This window comes from Seriola dumerili, unplaced genomic scaffold (genome assembly GCF_002260705.1).
Source record: "Seriola dumerili isolate Sdu_G_001 unplaced genomic scaffold, Sdu_1.0 BDQW01004273.1, whole genome shotgun sequence".
NCBI lineage: Eukaryota > Metazoa > Chordata > Actinopteri > Carangiformes > Carangidae > Seriola > Seriola dumerili.
In genome coordinates this window covers 4295-27360 of record NW_019178528.1, presented here as the reverse complement: position 1 = coordinate 27360, position 23066 = coordinate 4295, and the positions used below count along the sequence as shown (strand labels likewise).

The following is a 23066-nucleotide window of genomic DNA, read 5'->3' as shown; positions in this document are numbered from 1 at the left end:
AAAAACTTGTTATAAGAGTAGTAGTATGTGTAGTGGAGTAAAACATAGAGTATTTCCCCCTGAAATATAAAGGAGTATTGGGAGTTTAAAGTAGCATAAAATAAAAAAACTCAAGTAAAGTAAAAACATCAGCACATCAACCAATTATAGGGCACTACGTAAATATCAAGCCGCAGACGTTGACGTCATTGCTGTGCGACATGCTGGATGGAAACGACCAAGCTAAATTTTGCCAGCAGCATCTCAGTGTTGCTTTCTTATAAGTGCGTTAGAGAGCCACATTTATTAATTATACGTGTAGATATATATATAAAAAAACCCAACTGTCAGTAGCTTCATGGATGTAGCATCATATTTCTTACTTAAGTGACTAGTCCACAAATCCATCCGGCACAGCTTGTAGCTAACGTAACATCAGTTAGCATCGTAGTTTCTGGTAAACGAATATTTGCTGCTACCAGGGCTTATTTGTGACGACGGTATGAGTTATGGATATGGCGGCGGAAGTGGAAGAAGAGGCAGAAGAGGAGGTCGAGGGCAGAGAGATGGCAGCAGAGAAAGGTGGGACAGAGGAGGGGGTTTCAGAGGACATAGTTCCGACTTTGACCAGGACCGAGGAGGAGGAGGAGGAGGAGGGGGAGGAGGAGGTGGACAACGGGACCGTCCTCCTCCACACCTGAAGGGCCGTGAGATTGGTCTGTGGTACGCAAGAGGAGGAGGAGGAGGAGGGGGAGGAGGAGGTGGACAACGGGACCGTCCTCCTCCACACCTGAAGGGCCGTGAGATTGGTCTGTGGTACGCAAGATACGGGGCCGTGAGGAGGAAACAGGCTGACCGGAGATCGGTATGGACCGGTTTGAGTGCATGTGGTTGCACATTGTGGCGAGCAGGCCATGTTGTCTGCAGATTTTCAGTCTCTTAGCAGTGGTGAAAAGTTACAAAGTTAATTTACTCAAATACTGAATACAATTTTGAGGTAGTACCTTCTAGTACTTACAAAGTACTTTTGATACTTTAAGTACATTTTGCTTTTGTGCTTCTATTTAAATAGGGTTTAAAATGCAGAACTTGTACTTAGTAGAGGATCTAAATAGTTTTCCCACCACTATTAGAAACAGTTATTACCTTCTGCTCGAAAATTGGTCTGTGCTCTTACCTTAAGTATCAGCTGCAGAGCATTGAGCATAGGCTGATTTAATTGGAAAATGGTTCAGAGCACAAAGTCTGGTAAGTGAGCAGCATCCTGCACACAGATGGTAAACCACCCAGATCCTGACGCATCTTACTTTTGATAAATTTAATGCATAGAATGATTGCTCTGCCTTCACTCAACTGCAAAAATAACTATACTTGATGCCAGATGACATCCTGATATTACCTTAGTTTATACTAACTGCAAGGTTAAGGCTTAAGTTCCCCTTTTCATGTCTGTGTGCAGCGGGCAGTGGTCCAGATGGATGAGGCCAGAGAGCAGCACATTACCAAGCTGCTTAACTCTGTCCAGAATGACCAGTCTGGTCCAGAGAGAGACGGCAGGAATGTAAGAGCCTCTACGTCTGACAGCTGGCGGACAGAAACCAATAGAAGTGGTCATTGGTGAGAGCAGCTTGCATAGCTTTTTCTTTTGAGACTTGCACAGCGTAATTTTTATCTTACAATAAAGAAAATTAGAAATCTAGATAGGACTAAAATGCCTGGAGTGTCAGTCATTTTTCCAGCTGTGTCTGCTGACACTGATATGACTCTAACTCTAACATGTTGATAACCCTTGTGTGCAGTTACTTTGATGGGGATAGGCCTGAAGAAGATAAACTGAAGACTGAGATCAAATCTGAGGAAGAGGAGGAAGAAGTTAGTTTAGCAGTCGCTAAAGATGAACCTCCAGACACGTGGGAAGAAGAAGAGCCACAGGAGGAGGAGAAAGAGAAGTTGAGGAGGAAAGACAGAGATCTGGAGTTCTTATTTCAGGAAGTGGTCAGAGATAGTTCACTGGACGACTACTTAAAGAGAGATCTGCAGAGCAAGCAGTCAGATCCGAAGTACAAAGAAATGCTGGTGAGTATCATGATTATTAGTATCAGGTTTGATATATACAGCACAGTGGTAAAAGTTAAGGCTTTGAGGTTAGAAAAAGATGTACATCCAAATGGATATTTTTTTAAGATAATGATATGATCAAAATTGCATTAGTTGTATGGGGTTACTAAAGAAAAGAAGAGTGGAGTATACAGCACAACAGAATTATAACTGTCTGGAGATAATGAAGGGCAGAGAGCTGTGTATTAATAATGAATAAGACATTGCAGTTGGTTTGCAATAATTTGTTGCTGTGTTGGCTACTCTGACATTTACAGGTTGATAGATGTTTATGTTTACAGATGTAAATAGTTTAGTACACAACCCTAACGCAGAATAAGGCTGGGCCTTATGGTAAGTTAGTATCTCTGTAATTATAGTAATATTATCAAATATTGCTTATATATGCAAAATAACATTACATGTTTCATGTCATTTTATTCCATCAAGTGAATTTTGATCAAATTACTGAACTTTTGTCAAGCTATTAGACAGAGTCTGGGTTCCTCTGTGTTTATTAGAATTTTGTCGATGTTTGGATGTGCTTAACCCGTACCCATTATCAAGTTATTAGGACAGAACATCTGCTACTATTGATTTCATGAAGTGTTATCAAATGATTGCTCTTTTTTTTTTTTCGTCAGAAATTCCGGGAAAAACTACCATCTTATAGCAAAAAAGAGGTAAGCTTTTGATTGCATACAGTGTTAAGCAAATACTCTCCTCTTCATCATTAATCACCATTTCTGCTAAAAGTGAATTTGTTTTTTTTTTCTTTTTAATTTGAAAAAAAGGTTTATCTTCTACTATCACCCTTTCCTCCTCCTTATCCCATTATCCATCTCCTTCCTCTCATCTGCTTCCATCCTTCCATCCTCAGGAGTTGGTAGAGCTGATCAACTCTAACCGTGTCCTCGTTGTGAGTGGGGAGACAGGCTGTGGAAAGACCACTCAGGTCACCCAATTCATCCTAGATGACTATATCAATAGAGGCATTGGCTCGATGTGCCGGGTGGTCTGCACGCAGCCTCGTCGCATCAGTGCTATCTCGGTATGTACTCTACTGGTTTTTCAGGTCTGACTGTGTTAGATTATATGTTGCTTTTGCTGCTCTTATAAATTTGTGTGTGTGTGTGTGTGTGTGTGTGTGTGTGTGCGCGCCTGTGTGCCTGTGTGCCTGCCTTCTCTCAGGTAGCGGAACGTGTAGCAGCAGAGAGGGCAGAAAGTGTAGGGAATGGAAATTCTTGTGGTTACCAAATCCGCCTACAGAGGTAAGGAAGTCTTTACAAACATATTTTGATGCATGAATTTGAAGCACAGTACACCAACTTCTCAGATGTTTGTTAGTGATTACAAAAAGGTCTAGTGTTGCTTTCCTGCATGGCTGCTCATTCCAAAGCCATGCTATTAATTTTGATGTGATGGCCTGTAGATTTTCTTGGTCCATGTATGCCCACTGAAGATTATGTTCAGATGATGGTCTTCAGAACAAAAGATGATGTACCGCTAACTGTCTATTATTTTTGCATATACATACATATATTTTGTTTTCAGAGGGAGTTTCTAGATGGATGGGCTAAACTAAGATGGATAAGGGAAATGTATGGGATGAATTAATATCACAGGAAATTAGCTTTTATTTTTGAAGGACAGGAGGTACAAGGATTAGTAGATGGTAATAATGATCTTAGATCACACACACAGGAAGAGATGCACAAAGCTGGTGAGAAAGGAGCTGCACTTGAGCAATATGCAGACCGAGCAAGCGGAGAGTTACAGGGGATGAGAGGGTGCAGCAATCTAAAGTGAATTATATACAATAGAGTATGGAATATGAGAGAGGCTGAGATTGATGCAGTAAGAGGTGAGGAAAAGAGGCAACTCAGGTGTGGTATAAAGGGAGACTGATACAGGAGATGAGAAGTAAAAGGATGGACAGAAAAATGATTACTGACTGTCAAAGAAATGGAACAGATAACAAGGTGCTAGACTGTGAGTTTAAGAGCAGTTTCCACATTTTCTAAATCTTTGGTCTAGCCAATTTAGAAAGGCATCTTTTTGAGCTGTATTCTTACTGCTGTACTGTCACTGCCTGCTGTCACTTTCATTGATGGGAGACCATGGGTGTCTCTCAGTGAGTACATGCATAAACTGGCAATTCGTACCTCGAGCTTTGTTAAAACTTTCATTGATGCACCAGCTCCCCCACTTAGCAACTAATATAAAAAAGTACACACTTCCACACTCTTTACTTTTCTTATGTTGGTCTCTCAGTAGGCAATCAGCTTCTTTAAAACCTGAATACAAATTGGCCAGAACACATTTAATGTAGTATTTGCCAATGACAGTTACATGTGCAGGGAGCCAGTGTATTCGTCTACACAACTCAGTCACTGCAGACAGTCATTGCTTTAAATGTGTTCTCTCTGGTGCTGGTATATTGTGCCAAATGATGGGTGGTTATAATAAACATAAAGTAGGAGACTGTTTAGAGTAAATAAAATTAATCCGACTCTCAGCCTCGAGATTTCAAAACTGTTGTAAAGTGCCAGAGACGATAGAGTGCTTGGATAGAGATCTTTAGAAAACAACACCTTTATAGATCACAGTAGCTCATTTTTATCCCTTCTACCCTGGTTGAATGTCAGAATTGTTTTAGTGATCATTTATAAGTATTGTGCCGAGTAAACGCCTAGCTACACTGTTCTTTGTCTGATTAAGTTGTGATTAATCAAATAACCATACAGCAAATCGTTTGCCAGGTAATATTGCAATATAGAAAAAGCTGCACATATTGCACAGAGAGTGGGAAGCATTGGGAGTTAATAATATTTGCCCTGAGTCCCCTCAGCAATCAATGCAGTCATATTGCCTGGCCCCTAGGAAGCGTTTCCTTTAGAGGCTTCTTTTACTTTTTTAATAAACCTACTAGTTACTAAGTTTATATATTAAAATGGATTACTGTTATTGCTCTATTTTATTATTATTTATAATCTGTATGTTATATTATGTATATGCAGTTGTATCAATGCAATTGGTTATCTGTAATAATTTTATCAGTGAAATCTAATTCGGTTCATTCTATATTTGTTTCACTGCTTTGGATGTTTAACTGTTTTATGTTGTGTGTTGATGTTGTGAAAAACTGAATAATAACCCTGTTTCAAAAAGCGCTTCAAAAAAAAATGAATTTTTTAGTTTTTATTAGTGTTATTTCTCCTGAATTGAGTCCAAGTCCTGTTGGAAATATCACACTTGCATCAATTATGCAGCAAAGCCTTTGATGTGGTTCAATAGTCAGTGCAATTCTTCTTTTAGATGTGTCATAAGAGAGGCAGTTACTGCTTTGTTTGGGATTAAAATAAATGAGAAATTATTTCATGATTGCTATTCATTGGATAAATCTTTCATCACCGACTAATACTTAGTATGATATGATAGTGCCTATTACATTACTTATTAGATAGCATTGTATGTATCAGCAAGGTTTTATAGCAACATCAATCTCAGCTTTATGTGCACTTGTGTGTACAGATGGAGCAGATATTGCTACTATGAAATAATATTTGAATGTTTGAATAAATAATGTTTGGAATTGTGAAAAGAAAGAGAGGGGTGGAAAATATGAAAGACAGTGGAGTCTTGAACAGTAGCTCACACAAATGAAGAAAACTCAACAAAGAAGCTCATCCTGGCAACATTTGTCTTCAGTTTACACTAGTCTTATACCAAGTCTTGTGTCAATTGGGAAATTTAAAATCTTTTTTTTTTCTCTTTTCTTTTTCCTTCTGTGTCTCAGCCGGTTACCACGGAGACAAGGTTCCGTCCTGTACTGTACAACGGGCATTATTCTTCAGTGGCTTCGCTCAGACCCGTGAGTCTTCCACCAGCCCCTGCTTCCTCATCCTCATCACTTCCTGTCCCAGAATTTCTTTCCTCTCAGTGTCTCTGTTCCAGCTGTCCTTCCTCCACTCTTTTATTCCCTGTGTGTCACTCTGTTTTATCCCCATTGATTTGTGGTCGACTCTACTGTCTGTGGAAGAAGCATTAATATGGGTCTCCAGTCTCATAGGCAGAGAAATGAAGACACACACACACACACACGGCTTCTGTTGACTCATCCCTGCATACGCATCCTTGCATTCTGAGTGTCTCCAGAAAAACCACTGAGACTAAGTGAGGGTGCCAGCTTTTCTTGTTGTCTTGCTTTATGCTTTTTCAGAATTGGCACGACTCTAGTGAGTCATTTTAGGACTACAGTTGTCTGACAAAATGCTGCAACTTATTGGCATTCAGGTATATTTGCATAGAAGATGGCTTACAGGCTGACAGTCTGATGGGCTGCTGCTATGTCTGCATGTTTTGTCAGTTTTGGTGTGGCTATTTGTCTCCAGCCACCACATTAGTGATGCATAAATGTTTTCACTCCCACAGACCCTTTTTATCCATCATTACAGACCACAGCTGTACGCCCTCAGGGAATTTGTTCAATTTTGGTTCAAATGTCCACTTGGACTAAAGGATAAACTGATTTGAATTTTGTGGTTAAAAGTCAAGGTCACTGTGACCTCACAAACACACATGTTTTTGGCCATAACTTACGAATTCACACTAATTTTGACACAATTCCACTCAAATGTCTAAAAGGATAAAATGATGAAGTGACATTTTGTATCCAAACGCTCGAAGGTTAACTTCACTGTGACATCATAATGTTCTACAAAAGCATTTCTGACCATTAGTCAATGCTTGAACTCAGGAAGGGACAACTGTGACCATATGTCATGCAACTTGGCTGGTTGGCAGAGGCATACAACTGTGAGTTGGTAATTCTAGTTTTTCCTCCTGTCAGTTTGTTGTCCAGCATCAGTCACCTGGTATTGGACGAGATACACGAGAGGAACCTGCAATCAGATGTTTTGCTGGTTATTGTGAAGGACCTACTCAACCTCCGGGACGATCTCAAGGTCATCCTCATGAGTGCCACACTCAATGCTGAGAAGTTTTCTAAATATTTTGGTACGTAACCTGCCAAATGGCAAACCAAATTTTGTTAAACAGAAATGTTGTTTAATTGGTTTGGATTTTCCTCCTTCTCATCTACCCCTTTCCCCGTGTCAAACTCCCTTTAGACAAGTGTCCAATGATCCATATCCCTGGTTTGACGTTCCCAGTGGAAGAGTTCCTATTGGAGGACATTGTAGAGATGACCAGGTAGAAAAACGCTCCTCCCAAACACAAGCATACAGATACAAAAGGAACCACTATGTCCCTTTTGTCTAATATAAGCCGGTTGGTGTCTCTCTGCCAGGTATCGCCCCCAGAATCAGGACCGTCGCCCCTCATGGAAGAGAGGCTTTTGGCAGGGCCGCCACTCCAGACCTGAGAAGGAGGAGAAAGAGGCTGAATACAAGGACAGCTGGCCTTGTTATGCACGTACACTGCAGCACAGGTGAGGTGGTGAGAATAGCAGAGTAGTTAAATTGCAAGAGCGGTTTTAACTGAAAAAAAAACTCCCTTTAATAACTCCCAGTTCTGCTCGAGATGTCTTCCACTTCTCTGTAACACCGAACAAACATTCTTCTTAATTTAATACAGCTATTTGCAGAGAAGTCCCTTTTCTTTGCCCGCATTATTACTGCTCTGTGTCAGAAAGTGAATGTAAACATGATAACTTCAAGTCCACTGCATCTGTAGAAAGTGTTTTCACACTGCCTGAATGCATAGCACTATGATCTTACTATGTGACAGAGCTACAAAAGCAGTGGGCAGAACTGTAGATCATGTCCTACACTGTATACACCTACACTGCCTTCCTACGCTGCCAAAGTATAATTCAGGCTTAAGGGTTGAGCAAGCAAATTTAAGAAATGTTAGAACTTCATGTTTGTGTAATTTTTTTGTGAACCTGTTCTTGCAACTGCATTTTTTTTTGCTGTTTTTCTGTTTATATAACATTTTCTAAAAACAAAATTCTTGTGTATTGTAATCAGTTCTAATTGCAAGGACCATGATAATCGTACACAGACACAATCTCTCATCTCTGATGAGCTCTTTAATGACCTGTCAATCTCACATTGAAGGCGATGCCCAGGGAGGAGAGTTTCCATATTTGGAAACTTTCATGTCTGTGACAAAATAATTTGCAGCAGTTCAAACCTGAGCTTCAGAGCCAGGAAATAAAGATTACGTATTTAAGAAAAAAACATTACAAAGGAACCAATTAACAGTCACTGATTGTGTTTATGGAAGCTGATGTCAAGATCACCAATACAATTAAAACTGTCAAAACATTTTAGTTGAGTATGAGTCAACACTATTGTTTTTGTGCAAAAAACATATTCAATATCATACAGAATTTGCCATACAGCCATTACACAGCATCTGGAGAAAAACTTCTGTCTGCAAATATATAAATCACATGTAGCCATTACCGAGCTGTGACAGCCAAAGCAACAAGTAATGGAATAGTTGTAAACTTGGGACCAGCTTGTTGTCATGTTGAAGCATGGAAAAAGGTGGTTTATTTATTTATTTATTATTTATGCCTCACATTTTACAGATATTCTGACAACACTATTGCGGCACTGGAGATGTTGGACAATGATGAGAAGATTGACCTGGAGCTGATCCTGGCACTGATCCGTCATATTGTGCTCAATGAGGAGGCAAGTTTAACCTTGGATGTCTGGTTTCAGGCGAGGCAGAATTCTGGTGTCTGAAATTAGATTTTTAATAAAATACTTTTGTATTCAGAGCTGAAAATTGGACTTGAGGTAGCCTGTTATGTGTCTGAGCAGTCTGAAAGCCTGGCGTGCTTGTATTACTGAAACTTGTAGATTTTGAGATTTATGTTTTTAGATTCATAGATCTCCCAACTTTTTGATCATAGACAGGCAGACAGGACAGAAATCCCAGTGGAAGATGGGTTCATATCAAATAAAAGTTAATAACAAAAGGAGAAAAGTACCATATACTCTGAGGTGGAGCAGATAGAAGAACCAAGGAGGACTAGCTTCCAAATACAGAGTGACATTACATCAGATGAAATAACACAGATCCTGGCAGCAGATCTGTGCTAATGAGTGATGGAACAGATGCTCTCCTAGCGCACGTTCATTCCCTTTTTTCTCTTTCCAGTTCTTGTTAAATTTCCTAATTTTTGTCGGTGCCTTTTCAGTGCTCAGTTCAGACTTTGGTAATGTGGACGGAGTATAATGTCAACTAAGACAGATGAAAGAACTTACTTTTTTAGTAGACCCAGTAACACATAACCCTACCATATCCACTTCAAGAGTTGTTAGTTTCCATAAAATTTGGGGAGAATCCATCAATGGAAAGGATTTGAGAAAAAAATCACTATTTCAGTACAATTTTCTGTTCAAATATGTGCTTCTTGTATTTTTCAACTGTTTTTCAACTCATGAGAGACATATGCGAGCAGACATGTGCGAGAACACACTGGCACAATGGAGCAGAATATCACAGAATACAGCCTATTGTTGCTTTTAAGAGGAGAATAATGAGGGTGAGGAAAACTTGCTCTCACTTGTCCTGCCATTTTTCCAGGTGAATTGGAGCTAGTTTAATGTATTTATGTTAGTTTATTGCTGTGTCTGTGAAAAATGTATACGAGAGAGGAACAGAACAAAGAGACAGACCTAGAATGAGGAGTGACTAACACAGATAGACAGAATAATTATCCTTTCCCACATGAGGCTTTATCTCTATCAGTCACAGCCACCCTGAGCCAGTCGACAAGCTGATTTGCCGTGGCATTGTCAAATGGCTCAGAGGGAACTGGCTGATCTGCCGTGACGTCGTCCTGTGCCGAGGTTAGGGGGCGGTCTGCCAGGTTTTCAACTGTGGTGATTGGTTAATTATGTTTGAGGGGTCTGTGATTAGACACCTTGGGGGTTGACATGGAGGCAGTAATGAACGCCTGCTGGGTGCAACTATGTGAACGCACGTATGTGACTGGTTTGGTGTGTGTACATGCTAAGTAGTAGGCCAACATGACAGAGCTTACTGTGCTGTTACTTGATTTTTAGTTGGAATTAATCAGAGCCTCTGTCTGTACCCTATGCGTGTGAACATGTGTTTCTATCAGGTTGTAACTAGGCACACTGCCTGCACCTCTCTGCTCGTCCTCGCTCTTTCACACACACATGCACACACGCACACGCACACGCACATACATTAACACGCACATATACAGTCCCACGTGGGTGCCAGTGGTTGAGCACTGGTAATAATAATTAGCTTTAATTAAAAGGCAGGGGCACTCAGGGCCCAGGAGCTACTTTTAATGTCTTTCCTCATCTCCTCTCAGGAAATGAAAAGCAGAGTCCTTTTTAAAGACTGGGTTATTTTGTACCAGCCTAATATTATCCTGAGAATCATTTTCCTTTAAGTTTCGGTCTTTGATGTGATGTAGCATAATAGTATTTCCTGAAACTTTTCCCCATTGATGATAATCTAAAAATTGGATTTTTCTCAGGTTCCAGAAGTTTAGAGCTTTTTAAGCTATTATTAGCCTTTATATCCGTATGTATGCTGTAAAAAAACAAAAACATCATGCTGACCGTTTCATTATGGTGCATACAGCATTTAGAAGCTGCTCTGGCCTACCTCGTATAATCTGATCTCCATGTGTATGTCATAAACATCATGTTTGTGGCAAAGATTGCTCACATATTTCTAATCATCTTTGAGGACACCCTGTTGCTTCTGTTTATAACTCTGATTGTCTGAGTAGTTTATATTTCTAGAGCAGGGTATCAAACCTTTTACTACTGCACCATCACTGTATGTGATGTTTTTATGGCTGCGGGTCTGACACCGACTGTACGTTAAGTGGTCATCTATAGTCAGACAGCAGAATGTTCAGAGATTTGCTCACACTGGAGCACCACCAACTCTATTAGCCACCATCATCCGTTATCCTGCTGATGTTTTCTGCATGATGTTTTCAGCTTGCATTTGTGTGTCTTTATTTCCCAGGTGACTGATTGGTTTTCTTTTTTGTTGCTGCTTTGAGAGAATCAAGTCTGTCCCTGTGGTAATGTGAGGTAGAGGATGCCCTGTAGTGGAAAGATGTTGTTGTCATAATGATGTTGGCAGTGAGTACCAGGGACTATTGTGTGGCTGACTGTGGTGGTTGGGAGCTCAGGGCAAGTCATCTCCATCTGCCTCGGCTCGGCTCCTCCGGGGACAGGGGCACCTTGTTCACTTTGTTCATTTGTTTCTGAGGCTCCTTCAGCTGATGGCTGTTGGTATCTGTTTGTTTCCTGCTTGTTTTCTTTTTCTATCAAAGCCCAGCTGGTTTTTTGTGTGACTTTCAGTTTCTAAGTGTTGTGTGATGTCTTTGTCTGACAGGAAGGAGCAATCCTGGTGTTCCTCCCTGGCTGGGACAACATCAGCAGTCTCAATGACCTGCTCACAGCTCAGCAGATGTTCCGATCAGGTACACACACACACACACAGTTACACACACCTACAGAGTATGTGACGTGGATACAAGTGTATGTATTTGCCATATATGTCAGTAAATTGAGCATTTTCAGGTTTTGGATTGCTGGTCTATCCAAACAAGTAAACTGAATTGTTTTTTCACATAATCAATAAATGGAGAAAATACTTAACAGACTAATCAATACGAAAAAGATCATCTGCAGACCAAGATTAATCAGTTAGTTGATGATGATGATGATGATGATGATTCATGAAATGTATTGTTTTACAAAATTGTGATGGGTGTTTTCACTGTTGTCTCACATTTTATTTACCTAGCAAATAATTGATTAATCAAGAAAATATTCTGCGGATTAATTGATAATGAAAATATTTGTTTGTTGCAGCCCTAGAAGTGTGATGTGGAAACTTGGAACCTCCAGTGCACATACACTGACCCAAGAGTGAAGTAGGAGAGCTCTTGAAATGAACAAATTTACATTCATAGAATCTGGACTTTTGATGAGGGAGGAGGGGGTATATGTAATATGTAGAAACTGCAAAAAAGAGACAAAGCAAGCATAAATTATTATTCCAATTCCAATATTTTTATATATCTGGAAACTGCAGGGCATCTTTAGATTTATTGAATTTTTTTTTTTTTTTTGAATCATAAGTGTTTGGTTTGAGGTGAGTTCAGCCTTAGCCCACGCACACACTTCTAGGGCTCTTTGATTTAACAACAGCCATGATTATGAGATTGCCACCCACAATTATTTAGACTTGATTAGGGGCAATTCTGATGCTTTTGCCGTTGCTGATTGGAGTGATTGCTCTGGTGTATCAAATCATAAACATAGGTGAACTCTGACCAATCACAGCCATTTTATTGTAGCACATTTTGATTAACTGATCTCTGATTTCTAAATTGTAGGCAACCTTCACATGTAATGTAACTGCATTTTCTAAGTAGAGATGCAGTAAATGTGTTTTATTTTATTTACTGAGTATGTCATGATTATTTTTTATTTTTAGGTAAGTACTATGTCAAAGTGAAGTATTAAATAACTACATAATAATATTTATTTCCAAAGAGGAATAAATAATGGTGGTAAATTAATGTATTCTCAACATTCACCAGGATATTCATGGTTACATTTTTAGACACACACTAGCACGTATCTGGTGTTTGCAAATGATGCTTTGTTTGAGTTGTTCTTCTGTGTCCTGCTGTATTTCAGAGCGGTTCGTTATCATCCCTTTGCACTCCCTCATGCCTACCGTTAATCAGACGCAGGTCAGTATTCTTCTGTTACTCTTTTTGTCTGTCGCTCTGACTGTCTGTCCATGTCAGTTGTCATGCTTTATTCTGTTTCTCAATGTCTGAAAAGTCCAATTTCATCTTTCTCCCTCATTCATCTCAGGTGTTCAAAAGGCCTCCTCCTGGAGTTAGAAAGATTGTGATTGCTACCAATATAGCTGAGACCAGGTAAGTGTGAGCGTGTCTGTGTGTGTTGTTTGGCTCATCCAGCCTTTGTACTTTTAGGGCCTGATTTACTAAGATCCCAAATAAAGAGCGCTAAATTGCGTGCGCACACGGATAGATTGCGCGCGCTGCCTGTTTGGGGTTTGCGGGTGATTTACTTAGATTAACAGCGCAATTGACTACAGGTGCAAAAGTGATTGAGCCCACCCTATTTAAATGAGGACTTTGCGCGAGTTAAGGGTATTCACCGTGGCGAATGCAAGCGAGCAGACCCAACGGAAGCGCAAAAGCAAATTTGAAGCCACGGAATTGGAGGTGCTGGTACAAACAAGCACATTTCTGAGTTTCATAGCAGGCACTGCATGACTCCTCCTTGTGACTGGATCCAAATCAGCTCCTACTTCACGGAGAAGCTCCAAAATGGCATCGCCGGATAACCGATATGTCTCGATTATTTCTTCTTCTGCCATTCCAAAAAGAGTGACACGAACAGAAAAGATGCGTTCTCTCCGTTGCCTGTCGTGCCTACGCCGCCTCCTTGCAACAATGACCACAGCCATCTGTGCGCACAGCTGTGCCAGGTAACCTAAGACTTGACTTTCAAACGTGCTAAATATAGACGCAAAAATAATCAGCGCAATTAGTTTCAGGTTTGGTAAATCACATTGCGTGCGCAAAATGATTCTATTTGCATCTACTCCTCCCGATATTTTGCGCGTTCTGGCAGGCACGCCTATATTGCATATTCATGAAGGCAGAAACGCAAAATGGATAGCGCGTGTTATTTTGCCCGACTGACAGACGCAATCCTCGGTGCGCCCGGTTGGTAGATCAGCATCAGCATGTGTTTGCGCGTGCTGTCGCGTTTGCGCACGTGTTTACGCACGCAAAGCTTTAGTAAATCAGGCCCTGAGTCTCTGACAGGCAATTTTTTAATGCATTCACACGAGCCTCACACTCACACACACTGAGCAAATTAAGAAGCCGTCTGCACTCCCCTCACATCCCTCCACTAAATATAGAATCTAAACCTACCAAAGGGCTAAAATTTTATTTGTGTGTGTGTGTGTGTGTGTGTGTGTGTGTGTGTGTGTGTGTGTGTGTGTGGTGTGTGTGTGTGTGTTGTGTGTGTGTGTGTGTGTGGTGTGTGTGGTGTGTGTGTGTTGTGTGTGTGTGTGTGTTGTGTGTTGTGTGTGTGTGTGTGTGTGTGTGTGTGTGTGTGTGTTTGGGTCGTTGTGTGAGTGAGCTAAGCATCTTGACTTGCTTTTGAAGTTTTTTTTTTTTTTTTTTTTTTTTTCTTTTCTTGTTTGGTCTTTATTCCCTTACCTTTTTTCTTTTTCTCTCCACTTTTCCTCACAGCATCACCATAGATGATGTTGTATATGTGATAGATGGTGGGAAAATTAAGGAGACCAACTTTGACACCAACAACAACATCAGCACTATGACAGCCGAGTGGGTCAGCCTGGCCAACGCCAAACAGAGGAAAGGACGTGCCGGCAGGTGTGTCTGTGTTAGTTTGCACACAGGGGGTTTTGCAGATATTTTTATAATGAGGGCATGCTGCATATTACTGCCTCTGGGTATGTGATACTAATCTGGGAGGATTATTTTTTCCTTCTATTTGTCATCTCAGCTCTCCGGCAGTCTTCCCCATCAGCCCACTCCCTCCTCCCTTCCCATCTGTAAACACGGAGAAAGGCTGAGTGTAGTCACTCCCAGGTTGTTTCCAGTCTGTGACTCGAGACGTTTGTTCCGTTAGCTAGCTCTGACATCAAAGACGAGCAAGGCCCAATTATTAGGAGCTGCTTACTGTGTGCAGTTTCATCCCATTGATTTTTAATTAAGCCCTTGTCACAGAACTGATATTACACATTTTTTTCTCTCACAACTCTCCTCTTCTCTGCTTATCTCCAGGGTGTGTCCAGGGAAATGCTATCATCTGTACAATGGTTTGAGGGCCAGCCTGCTGGATGCCTATCAATTACCCGAAATTATGAGGACACCACTGGAGGAGCTCTGCCTGCAGATCAAGGTTGTGTATGTGAAAAGAAAGAGTGAGACAGACTGACAGAAAGATACAAATAGGTTTCGGCTTGGGAGTTGAGATGAGGACAACATTGCTGTGAATGAGTTTTGTGAGTGCAGAGAGGGGATGAGGACAGTGCTGCTGTTTTGGTCTTCCATTGAATTACAGCCTATCCTGCCTAATGAGAACAAGGGATGAACACCCTGGCTGACTCATGGCCCTTGCTCTCCAGCACTTTCTCTCTCTCTTTGCAGACAGCATAAACTCTCCTCCTCTGAGCCTTATTCTCTTACATGAACACTCGCTTTCTTCTTTGGTTGTTGACTCTTTTTTTTTTTTTTTTTTCCTCCTATTTTTGCTTTCTCTTTTTAAATCCTCGTACTCCACTCAGACATATTTCAATGGAATGCTAATGGAACATGAAGCCAAAGTTCACTCAGATCTAGTGTTTGCAGTGATTGTTCTCATCAGTGGCTTTATTGGATATGCATTTGAGTGTGTGTCTTCCACTAGTTCAGTTGGATGTATTTGAGTATGTGTGTAATGTGGTTTTTGAAGCTAGTGGGTGAGAGGCGGACTAATGCATTAGACTGTCCTTAAAGTGAGAGAAAAACTGACAACATGCTAACCCTGAGCAGACTCTCAAAAGCATAAACACTCCAACACCAGTCTATTAGTCAGACATAGAAGTGTGTTCCCTTCCTTACCCTTCATTTTGCTACAGGTTTAGTGCATTTAAAAATCACTTTTTGATGTGGAAGAGAACACACATTTAGAGAATGTAGACATGCACAGAATCAGGTCTTAGTTCATTTGTTCTGTGCTCAGCCCAGAACTTGCAGAAGAATGTCAGTGTGGTTAACGCTACACAGTGTTGGTTGTTTTGTCACATATATCTTGTAAACAGCAAAATGGCCAAACCATGTCTCATACAGTACAGTACGCTTGTTGGAAGAAAACATGCACAAAGTTAATTGCAGTAGACCTTGCTATATCTATGTATTGCTAACAATTCAAATGTTTGCCAGAAATGGATACTAATTCCCTTTCCTTTTCTAAGGGGCTTGTTTCCTCAGAAAAAGATCATGACATGCTTTTGTGATGTTTGCTGCATAGATACTGAAGCTTGGGTCTATAGCTCAATTCCTGGAGAAAGCCCTGGACCCTCCCACTGAAAAGGCCGTCAATCTAGCCATCAAGAACCTCATAGACCTGGTAAGAAAGAATTAAGATTATTCAAAACATTTTAAACATAGGTTAGGATCAAATGAGGAACAACTATTATTTATAAGGCTGCAAGTTATTTTCATGGTGAAATAGTCTGTTGATTACTTGAAACCCAAGTTAATGTCTTCAAATAACCTGTTTTGTCCAATTAATAGTCCAAAACTTAAAAATGATCAATTTTTAAGTTTAGACAATTGATTGGACAAATCACTAGTCTGTCAACTGATTAATTGATTATTAATTTTGTGCTGATTCCAAATTCATTAATTGACCAATTGTTTCAGCTTTTACAAAATGTTTTTAACAAAAACCTATAATGTGAGCGATAAAAGCACGATAGCTATTTGGAAAATAGTAGCAGACTACCCCTTGACCTGAGCTTGTGGTTTCAAGGACTCCTGTCAAGAAGCATTATCTACAAATCTGCTAGTTCCAAGGATGTTATTTGGTAGCTTACCCTCTTGTAGAGGAGGGAGTGGAAGAAAAAATACACCTAGGAGCAGCAGAGAAATCAGTGCTTATTATATGGGCTCAGAGAATAAAATATGAGTAATATTTCATGCTAACAAGGTTAAAAAATTGTAAAATCAGGAAGCAGTACTTTGACAGGAACAAAACTCAGCGGTTGCTCCTGAAAGCTTTCAGATGACTTAATTAGCATGACAACTCGGCAACACCAACACACACTGACTGTAAACTGGTCTACTGGGAGATTGTTGCCTTTATTAACCTGTTGCTATTTTAATAAAGGCTTTTTAGTATATTCCACTTTAACAAAGCAGTGCCTTTTGAATATTGGGATATCTATTCCCTTTCTTATGGTTATGTTTAGACTACTGTTTAGCTGAAGATGACTAAATGTGTGCATTTTGTTTGGTTTTTTTGTCGCACTGTTGCGTGTTAGAATGCCCTGGACCATTCAGAGAATCTGACAGCGCTGGGTTTCCACCTGGCTCGTCTGCCTGTGGAGCCTCACATTGGCAAACTCATCCTGTTTGGAGCTCTGTTGGGCTGCCTCGACCCCGTACTCACCATTGCTGCTTCACTCAGCTTCAAAGACCCTTTCTTCATACCCCTGGTAGAGCATCGAGTTGACAGACATGAAAGCTTTTGTTGGCAGCAACACACACACACTGCAACACATTGCTGCACCCTAACTTCTGACTTTTTTCATTGCAAAGTAGGTCTTTAAAGAATTTGTCTTTAATATATCTGTCTCTCTCTCAGGGTAAAGAGAAGATGGCAGACATGAGGAGAAAGGCCTTGTCCAGGAACTCCAAGAGTGACCACCTCACTATTGTCAATGCCTTCCAGGTAAAAGAACTCACAGCTGTCAATTTTATTTCATGTCTGTCTTCTGTATGAACGGATCTTGTCTTGATTTATTATCCATTGATTGGCCAGGGGTGGGAGGAAGCGAAAAGGCGTGGTGCCAGGTACGAGAGGGAGTACTGCTGGGACAACTTCCTGTCTGCCAATACTCTCCAGGTGAGCCAGACTGATTATGAGTGTTATGCAGAGCTCTACACTGAATTGCTTTGAAAATAAAACCAAGGGTAGTCCATTATTACATTTTGAGTTTGACTTCTGTCCGGACAGTTAAAGACAGGCAGCCTTTTTAGAATTAATTTATCCTTTTATCATTCAGATGCTGCACAACATGAAGGGTCAGTTTGCTGAGCATCTAATGCATGCAGGCTTTGTCAGCAGCAAGGACCCCAGAGACCCCAACTCTAATGTCAATTCAGGTAACTAAGCGATTCAGCGGTCAGAAAACATTCATTCTTATGAATCTTAAAACCAGGCTGTGGAGTAATAATGACAAAAGATATGTGACATGTAAATGTAGCAGTGCTCTATTGTTCTTTCTCTAACTCTCACTTCCTTCCTCAGACAATGAGAAGTTAATCAAAGCAGTGATTGTAGCCGGTCTGTACCCTAAGGTGGCCATGATCAGACCATCTCACAGCAAAAAGAGGCCGGGGTGAGTCTGTCAATTCAAAGAGGGAGATGAGCAATGACAGACAGGAAAGGGCTGCACAGCACAAGATAGAGAAGTGCGCAATCATTCCTATTGATCTGTAGGGAGAAAAAATGGGCTTCACGCTGCAATATCTCAACAGACCTCTCAGTTAATAGTTCTATAAAGGTCCTGTGACAATCACCTGAGGCTGTGCAGAGAACGTGTAAGGAAAACTCTTAAAAACAGGCGCGTTTGCAGCTAAAGATCAATACAGTCATCATAAAACTGCCCTCAGGCAGCTGTCATGGGCAACGGCTGTGACCTGTGTTCAAAAGACAGACGCACTCAAGAAGGAGACAGACACACTGTCTCACAGTAGGGCTGTCAGTTGTGTTTGTCTGTCTTGGTGACAGCTTTAGATCCCATGATATTGTCATTTCCTCTGCATAAGTAAGTTTTCACATGTCCGCACCACAACTCTGAAATATTTCATGAATTCATTGCTCAATGAAGCACTTGTTGTTTTTTTGTTTTTTTTTGCTGCTAAATCAGACTACTGTCTGGTACAAGCAGCTTGTTGCCTGCAGCCAAGCAGTCGGCTTTGTCTGGCTGACATGCAGGAGTTTGGAACACAGCTTTACTTTCACGTTAGAGATTATTTGCCAACTGCAGCACAGTTTCTCATTGGTACCCCTTTGTGCCAAAATGGCAGGAGATTCTTTGTGCGTCATATTAACAAGCCAAAGGTAACTGAAGGGATGTCCCTGGAACTACTTTCTGGTTCATTTAAAAAAAAATAAATAAATAAATAAATATTCTGGTAATGGTGCATTTTAACACACTTTGGGCAACAATGTGTGCACACAGACACAAGTAATAGGCGTGTACAAAATCTTAGTATTTCATATTGCTGGACTTACAATGGACAGTTAAAAAATTGTCAAAATGAATGCAGCACTAACAAAATTATGCTTGACTGTGTGTGTGGTGAGGTGTGTTGTGCTAATAATGTAATGTAGCCACTAACCACTAGCCTCAAAAAGAGACGAGGAGCAGGCTACAGATGTCTGGTGAGATCACTTCTGTCTAAATCCACAATCCAGATTTTGTTTTTCATTTTCAAACTTGTAGTCCTCAGCCCCAACTGTCGCTGACTCAAATGACATCACTTGAGGCAATTCAGCGGCCTTAGAGTAGCTCCCTCTGGAGCCACAAAAGGCCTCATACAAGCTTAATGATGGTAATAAAAAGCTATAATGTTTTTGTTAGCCATTTGACTCTTGACAGTACACTTACCCCCAACACCAACTCACCAAACTCTAACATTGTATTTTGCGCAGGGTTAAGGTGTACACCCAGGCTGATGGAAAGGTGTGTATCCACCCGAAATCTGTCAATGCCGAAGAGACGGAGTTCAACTACACCTGGCTCATCTATCACCTCAAGATGAGAACGAGCAGTGTGAGTAGGCGAAGGGGACATGGGAACGCTTTATGCTGTGTTTTAAACACTGTATGATTGTTGTGTGTTGCTGTGTGTCTTCTTGATTATGTATGTGTTCCCCTGAAGGGTGCATGTGAGTGGAAAGAAGGACCAGCGGTTAAAGGTTATCAGTGGTGCTACGCCAGCTTTACACTGAATGAATATTTGATTAAAACGCTGCCTTTCAACTCTCTCTCAAAGGCTCTTGTGCTTCAAAGCTTCCAGACACAATGTAAGATGTGGTGGTGGTGGTGGGCAAAACGGTCAATGTGGCTCGCTGACTACCGCCCTCACTCCTGTCCCCTTTTTCTGTCTTTTTTTTCTTTTCTTTTTTTTTTTTTTTTTTGACGCTCTTCACGCTCCCATTTTCCTATCCCTTCCATCTATCTGTCTTTGTTCTTACTGTGCTGTCTGTCTTTGTGAATGTTACTCTTCTGCAGAAAAACACCTTTCATGTCCTCTCTGATTGCTGCCTGTGCTTTTGTCTCTCACTTTGCTGCTTTCGTCTTTATGAAGAAAAGTGTTTTGCTGGATTTCACCATCATTATTGCCACCATAAATGTTTTTTTTCCTTCTAATCCATAAGTGGTTTTGTGCACAAGGCACTGCATTTGTGTCTATAATAAAAGTAAGGTATTCTGAGAGTGCCACGTAGTCAAGGTCATTTGTTTACTGAGAAAGAGAAGGAAGCAGTAGACCAGCACTGTAGAAAGAAGGCAAAAAAGTGAGGTATGACGTTAAACTTTATATCCTCTGACGCACTTGCCCCTGCTGGTCCAATACATTACACATTCATGGGACAAATGCAGTTGTCCCTGCTCTCTAATTGCTTATTTTTTTCACCTTGTCTCCTACCCACTCCCTGCACCTTCCTTTACCTCTCTCTGACACTAATTTTCAACACTTTCGCCTGTTACCTTCAAAGCTGTAATAGGTTTTGTTTGACCTCAGTCGGTTGCTTCTCTAGTCTCTGTAGCTTCTGACCTTAAAGCTTCGCAGTTTCTGAGTGTGTGCATACAGATCAGACCATTGCATGGAGTATCACTTCTCTTTTCTGTCAGCAGTATTCAGAGTTTTCTGTAGTTTGTGGAAAATATTTATTTACTTTGACTTTTGATATACAAAATGAAAAATGGCAGTTTTCCTAAATGAATGCCAAACTATTCTACAGCTGTCAGTTTAGCACAGGGAAGAAAATAGATGGAAAAGAGTGTAACACATTAGCGATATTCACAGATGGGGCAAGATGACATTTCTCCGAACACTGGAGGCACTGAAACACATTTTGAACTCACACAGCCACTCTTCACTAATGGGACACTTTCAGCCCACACCACAGAATAGCTGCTGGGCACGGTGTGTTATAATGATGCTGCTCTCTGTCACGGAGTGTGTTAGCGTGTTTGTCGTAATACTCTTGTTGTTGTGTGTTGGCGACATCACTCTGTGTGCCCTCAGATCTTCCTGTACGACTGCACTGAAGTGTCCCCGTTCTCGCTGCTGTTTTTCGGAGGAGACATCACCATCCAGAAAGACGAGGACCAGGAGACCATCGCAGTGGACAAATGGATTGTCTTCAGATCCCCGGCACGCATCGCTCACCTTGTCAAGGTAAGCGAAAGACGCACTCACACAAACTAATCTCAGTCGTGATGAAATGAACTTACTAACTTCTACTTTTTCCACAGAGTTTAAAGAAAGAGCTGGATTCTCTACTGGAGGATAAAATCCGTAACCCGGCTCCTGTGGACTGGCAAAACCGTCAGTCCAAAGACTGTGCTGTCATCACAGCCATCATAGATCTCATCACCACCCAGGAGAAGCCTGCAGGCAGCACTAAAGGCTATGGCAGAACGTGGGCGTCAGCCCCAAGGGGACAACACATTCACTTCAATGACGATGATGATGACGACGACGATTAGACGTGGCCAGGGTTTTGGCTGGCTATGAGAAGAGAAGAAATGACTGACTGCATCCTTGGACACAGAGGTTAGATGGGGTATTTATGATAGCAGCTGGCCTACTTGATGGTGCGGCTTGGTTGAGATTTTAGTTCTCCCTGGGTGCTCCTGAAGGCCTAACACAGGACGCAAGAGTGCTGGAAAATGTTATGCACTTGAATGACTCCCATTATTAGTTGTTTTTTCTTTTTTGCGTATTTGGTCGATATTTGGCAAGGACCAATCTATGTTCAAAACACTCAGTAGCTGTTTTGTTTATTGTTCAGTTTGTACACTTGTGGTTTGGATAAATCACACTCACTTAATGGACTGCACAATAAAAAAAAGATGTACCAGAAAACGCCTTTCTGAGCTTCATCTACATTACTAGGCTAACATTTAGGAATTTAAAAACAGAGAGAACCATTACTGTGAAATATTGCTTACTTTTTGATGGGAGACCATTATCAGCTCGCTGATGGGAGAACACTATTTGGTCTGAGCTTTGGATCATTAAAATCACCTGGGTAATATTTGGATGGAATGAGCACCTGCATAGCTATTAAAACTTCAGCAGCACACAGTTGCACACCCCTGATTTAACAGCCGATACCTCATAAATATCTGAGAAAGTGCTGGTGGCCAGAGGGTTTATGCACATTTCTGATTAACCTTCACCGAATGTCCAGAGAGCACATGGTTAATTTATTGTTCCAAATGTTACTGGAGGAATACAAGTCATTATCGTTCTATCTAGCAGGGATCCTCAGGGAAGAGAGATGTCATATTGATGATTAAGAATACATGACAGGCCCCAAGCAATTAAGCTTTTATTAATAGTGACTGATTAAAATATATAAGGTTGACTAAATAAGTTTCTGCAATATAAATCTGTATTTTGAAAAACATACATGTTACAATTCAGGCTGTTTTACATATTTACATGTACACAAATGATTTACAATAGTTACAAGTACAGAATGTGATTGAAATAAAGATCAATTCATGCTTAGCTAATGACATAGCTAATTTTCCCTGAGTGCAAATGCAAAGCTTTGTCTGCTATCTTCAGAGTCGAGATACTCATGTCCTTCCTGTAGGATGCTTTGCCCACTACTGTCATACACAGAGCAGTGGGCTTGATATATGGTGTTATCACCAGACTCTGACCAAGCCATTCATTTCCTTTAGCTGGACATGGCAACACTAAAAAGATGACTCACAGTGGACAATCAAATTAAAAGCAGGGCCAGGCAGGGCTGCTCGTCTCTTACCATCAGCACACAAATTAATTTCATCTTGCCTTTGTAACATCACAGATATAAATCCTAAGGGGGGTATTTATATATACACCTCTAGCTGGCATCAAGTGTGTGTGTGTGTGATATTTCCGGCTGTCCAAATCATCGA

General features: G+C 40.9%; 1 protein-coding gene across 1 annotated transcript; it reads left to right on the top strand.

Annotated features, from left to right (window-relative positions):
- The first annotated feature begins 209 nt into the window (after positions 1-209).
- On the top strand, positions 210-21662 carry dhx36 (DEAH-box helicase 36). Its single transcript, XM_022769671.1, has 26 exons — positions 210-614; positions 738-844; positions 1439-1596; positions 1779-2055; positions 2721-2759; positions 2957-3127; positions 3268-3347; positions 5876-5950; positions 6929-7095; positions 7209-7290; positions 7388-7528; positions 8639-8744; positions 11455-11542; positions 12771-12826; positions 12954-13018; positions 14375-14518; positions 14933-15050; positions 16161-16259; positions 17176-17349; positions 17499-17585; positions 17676-17759; positions 17920-18019; positions 18165-18255; positions 19575-19695; positions 21175-21327; positions 21405-21662. Exons 1-26 carry the CDS (start codon positions 482-484, stop codon positions 21636-21638), a joined length of 3150 nt encoding a protein of 1049 aa, XP_022625392.1. The 5' UTR covers positions 210-481; the 3' UTR covers positions 21639-21662.
- The last annotated feature ends 1404 nt before the right edge of the window (positions 21663-23066 follow it).

Excerpts from the sequence above, each read along its gene's own strand:
- dhx36 (XM_022769671.1), top strand. The coding sequence starts at position 482 with ATGAGTTATGGATATGGCGGCGGAAGTGGAAGAAGAGGCAGAAGAGGA. Across the intron at positions 615-737 it reads TTCCGACTTTGACCAGGACC|GAGGTGGACAACGGGACCGT; the intron begins GAGGAGGAGGAG and ends GAGGGGGAGGAG. Across the intron at positions 1,597-1,778 it reads ACCAATAGAAGTGGTCATTG|TTACTTTGATGGGGATAGGC; the intron begins GTGAGAGCAGCT and ends CCTTGTGTGCAG.